Source organism: Cornus florida, unplaced genomic scaffold (genome assembly GCF_030987335.1).
Source record: "Cornus florida cultivar Cherokee Brave unplaced genomic scaffold, ASM3098733v1 CherokeeBrave_3.0.0_Hap2_Chr03, whole genome shotgun sequence".
NCBI classification, from domain to species: Eukaryota; Viridiplantae; Streptophyta; class Magnoliopsida; order Cornales; family Cornaceae; genus Cornus; species Cornus florida.
In genome coordinates, this window is record NW_026775573.1 from 64,031,510 (window position 1) to 64,035,172 (window position 3,663).

At 40.9% G+C, this 3,663-nt stretch overlaps 1 protein-coding gene across 1 annotated transcript; it reads right to left on the reverse strand.

The window, feature by feature from the left end:
- Positions 1–2,037: 2,037 nt before the first annotated feature.
- Positions 2,038–3,052, reverse strand: LOC132301684 (uncharacterized). Its single transcript, XM_059798921.1, has 3 exons — positions 2,741–3,052; positions 2,388–2,657; positions 2,038–2,301 (listed from the first exon to the last, which is right to left on the reverse strand). The coding sequence occupies exons 1-3, from the start codon at positions 3,050–3,052 to the stop codon at positions 2,038–2,040; spliced, it is 846 nt and encodes a 281-aa protein (XP_059654904.1).
- Between the last annotated feature and the right edge of the window lie 611 nt (positions 3,053–3,663).

A 3,663-nucleotide genomic window follows, 5' to 3' on the forward strand; every position in this document is an offset into this window, starting at 1 on the left:
CGCTCGAGAGGTTGTCTGATTGGTAAAGGAGGACGAAACTTATCTTTGTTTTCTTGGTAGAGCCTCACCAATGTAACTTTGAGTGGGGTAATCAGTTCATCCTTTCTGGGCCTTTTCTCTACCTTCTAGGAGATCTGACGCTGTGGTGGGGGTTGTTTTTGCCGAATCTTGGCTTTGGACTTCTCCTCTATGGAGGTGATAGATGTCTTCCTAGCGTTAACTTCTTCCTCTTCTTCCAGACGAATGAAACCATCAGCTCTCTCGTTCAGCTCGTCCATCATCTTTGGTGTGTTTACCACCAGACTTGTATGGAACGGAGTCCCTCAGGTCATTGCTAGCTTGAACACTTGAACGGCTGTTGATGGATGACATTCCATAACCATACTTTTAATGAGGTTAAACCTGGTGAGAAAGGCCTGGAGCCGCTCATCCTCATGTTGCTTCATTGTAAACAAACTTAACACATCTTTTGTCGGATGTTTATTTCCATAATACTGACTTATGAACTTATCACACAACTTTTGAAAGCTAGCAATTGAACCTTGAGCCAAGTTCTTGAACCAATTGAGGGCTGGGCCAGCTAAGCTCGTTGGAAAGCACTTGCACATCAGTAGATCGTTGTTCATGTTCAAAGCCATTTTCAACTGAATATGGTAAATGTGATCAATTGGATCGGTTGTTCCATCAAAAAGAATGAACACAGGCATAGAGAACTTCCTCGGATTCGGAGCGTTCAGGATCTTGTTAGTAAATGGAGAGGCAACTGTTCTTGTAGACGAACGAAGCGCCTCATTCTCCCTTAAAAATCATGATGGAACCCTCGGATCCGCCGACCTCTCGTCGGAACTCTTATAACCATAGGTCAACATTGAAGGACGGTAGGGCGGATCGAACGACCTCTCCTCCACAAATCCTCTCTGCCATGGCGACAAGGTTCTGTATTGATCGACCTCTATTACTTCATCACCTCGCAATCCTCCATGATTTGGATCAAACGCTGCGGCTCCTTCTCGCGTGACTCGCTCGCGGTGCGGATCGTGGTGGACAGATCCCTCCCTATCCTCCATCTGTCGGAGGTTAAGAAGTAGATCAACTTGCACCATCTCGTTGCGGTGAGGATCCATGCGACGTTCCCCTTCTAGATCGTCATGATGAGCAGCATTGGACGGCGCAACTGCTTCAACTATCGGAAATGGCCTTGGAACTGCAGGAGCCTCACGACGCTCCATCCCAGCTCGTAGTTCGGCGTTCTCTTTTTGTAACGCATCAATCATATTCATCAACTCATCGAGCTTCGACTGCTGGCCATTATCCAATAGATTCGAGCTCTCTCCTCCAATCATCATGCCAGATCGAAGCAAAATTATCTGTTAGATTGGAGCTTTGCTAATACAAACGCACTAGATGCAGACTCAAGCTCAGTTGAATTCTGACTGTAATTGACCGGATCTGGATTGCTCCAATGACAAATTCAACAAACTCAGTAATCTCTATTGATCTCAACCACACAACTCATCAGAACAAACGCAAACCAGAGCTGTGCAAGTGACCTATCGAGCTTTCCAAATCAAACGGAATCGAGATTCGGTAACACAAACTGTGATTTCACCGATCACGACTCTGCCTTTAGCGATCTAGCTTCGTCCTAATGAACTATTCTAGATCGAATCAAGCTGAATCTAACACTCATCAATATTCTTCATTTCCCACAGACGGCGCCATTAAAGATGCACGAATTTTCTCTCTCTAAATTGACAGAGTTTCATTACACTTCAAAAATTTCAATCCTCCATTCCTCCTTTCTCCTTTCTATTTATAGACAATTTGCATTATTCTAGAGCATTCTTAACTAACTTCCGCCGCTGGGCCTATCCTCAAGGTTAAATGGTTATGGGTTTGAATCCTCTTTGAAGTCCTTTTTTAGTCAATCCACAACACTCGGTCTACTTTGTGGACGTCAAGTTTGGGCCCATGTCAATTGTTAGGCCCAAACTTTGTTATGCGAGCTGGATCTGGCCCGAGCCGTCTTTGGCATCCTCACTGTAATGTTCTGAAAATATGATTGAGAGCTTCCGTTGGTAATTCATTGAAAGCTTTTTCTACAGCATCAACCAGCTCATCGACTGTTTTGGGAGCTTGTTGGTACTGAAGTGACTGGATCGCTCTAAAAAACCCAAGATCAAGCACATTCAAATCCGGACTATTTGGAGGTTGAAATGATAAGCGTATATCAAACCCATCTTTGGCTGCATCTTCTAAGAATTTCGTATCCAAGGGATTTACATGTGGTTTTGCATTATCCTGTTGAATAAAAATTGTTTCCTTTGTACTACAACAAGGCCATTAATATTTGGTAAAACTTTCTCAATTAAACATGACTGAATTACCTCTTTAGTCACCGACCACATTGGTTTCGTCTTTAACGTACCGGCCACATGATTTTTGCTACTTTGTTTGGCATGAGCCTTGCATGTAAATGGATAAATTCCAATCTTTCCCAAGAACATTTCATTACGAGATGTATCAAATCGTGGCCTAGCAACAGCTGCTAAAAACATGACCTTTGTAATGAATCGCTTGCTCTTACAAGTGCGTACGGGTTCAGCTTCTTCCGGAAGAAGATAATATTTCTCTAATTCTTTAGACATATAAAACCACTTTTCATCAATGTGGACATGGTTAAACATATTGCAGAAAATTGGCATATTGTGAAGACTAGATGGCTCAAGCATTGACAAACAGTATATAAGCCTTGCCTTTTGTTTTCTTCTAATAAATACGGCGTCAATGCATTTGAATGCGGTCTAATAAAACCCTCTTTGATTCTTCTATGGAGTGTTGATTTAGCAACTTGCATAGCAAACGATAAAGATCGAATGTTTGTTTGTTGCCGAAGAGGAATTTCTGAGACTTTACTGCAATCAATTTGTACCCGCTTGCGACCAACTCTCTTCGGCTTCTTGTTGGATACATCAACTACAACCCCATTTGAGAAACTTGTCATTGCTTGCAGCCAAATTCGTTGAACTGTTCTTACGCAAACAGAAAACATTTTTGCCGTGGCACTTATTGAGCCCTTTTTTAATTTTCCATTTTCACTTTTCTTCAACAGAACTGCAAAAATTGCTTGGCGTTCTTCATTAGTTAAATTTTTTCTGGCGTCGGGCTAAACAAAATTTGAACTTGATAACATTTCCATCTTAAATTTGAAACCTAAGTAGTGCAAAGAGTAAAGAAAGAGAACCGAGGAATGATAAGCATGAGATTTAGTTGGATTGTGTTAAAGAAAAACAATCTAATCTATTCAATTTGAATTTGTAAATAAGCGCACATTTGATGAATTTAGTTTAAAACACGGAGTACTCTGTATTGCATGTTGGCGCCAACATTTAAGAAACTCTGATGAAAATTTACTACATTAAGTGGTCTGGGTGAAGACGAATTTTTGTACAGTACTGGTAAATTACTACAAGGGCATATTTGAAAATTCATCTCATACTACTATAAAAATAAATAAAATAAATAAAAAAAAAAATCATAAAAAATAACTCTTATAAAGTTGTATTCCCCTTAAGCCGACACTCTTTGCGGGACTGAGGGAGTATATATATTATAATGACAGGTATAGATCCAGGCGGCCACATCTCTATGCAATTACGGCTA

What these genes read in the sequence shown, in the direction of transcription:
- LOC132301684 (XM_059798921.1), bottom strand. Translation starts at nt 3,052, where the DNA reads ATGTTTTCTGTTTGCGTAAGAACAGTTCAACGAATTTGGCTGCAAGCA. An exon ending in AAAGGCAAGGCTTATATACT is followed by an intron (nt 2,658 to 2,740) that starts GTTTGTCAATGC and finishes ATTGATGAAAAG; the next exon opens with TGGTTTTATATGTCTAAAGA. An exon ending in TGTGGTCGGTGACTAAAGAG is followed by an intron (nt 2,302 to 2,387) that starts GTAATTCAGTCA and finishes TTTATTCAACAG; the next exon opens with GATAATGCAAAACCACATGT.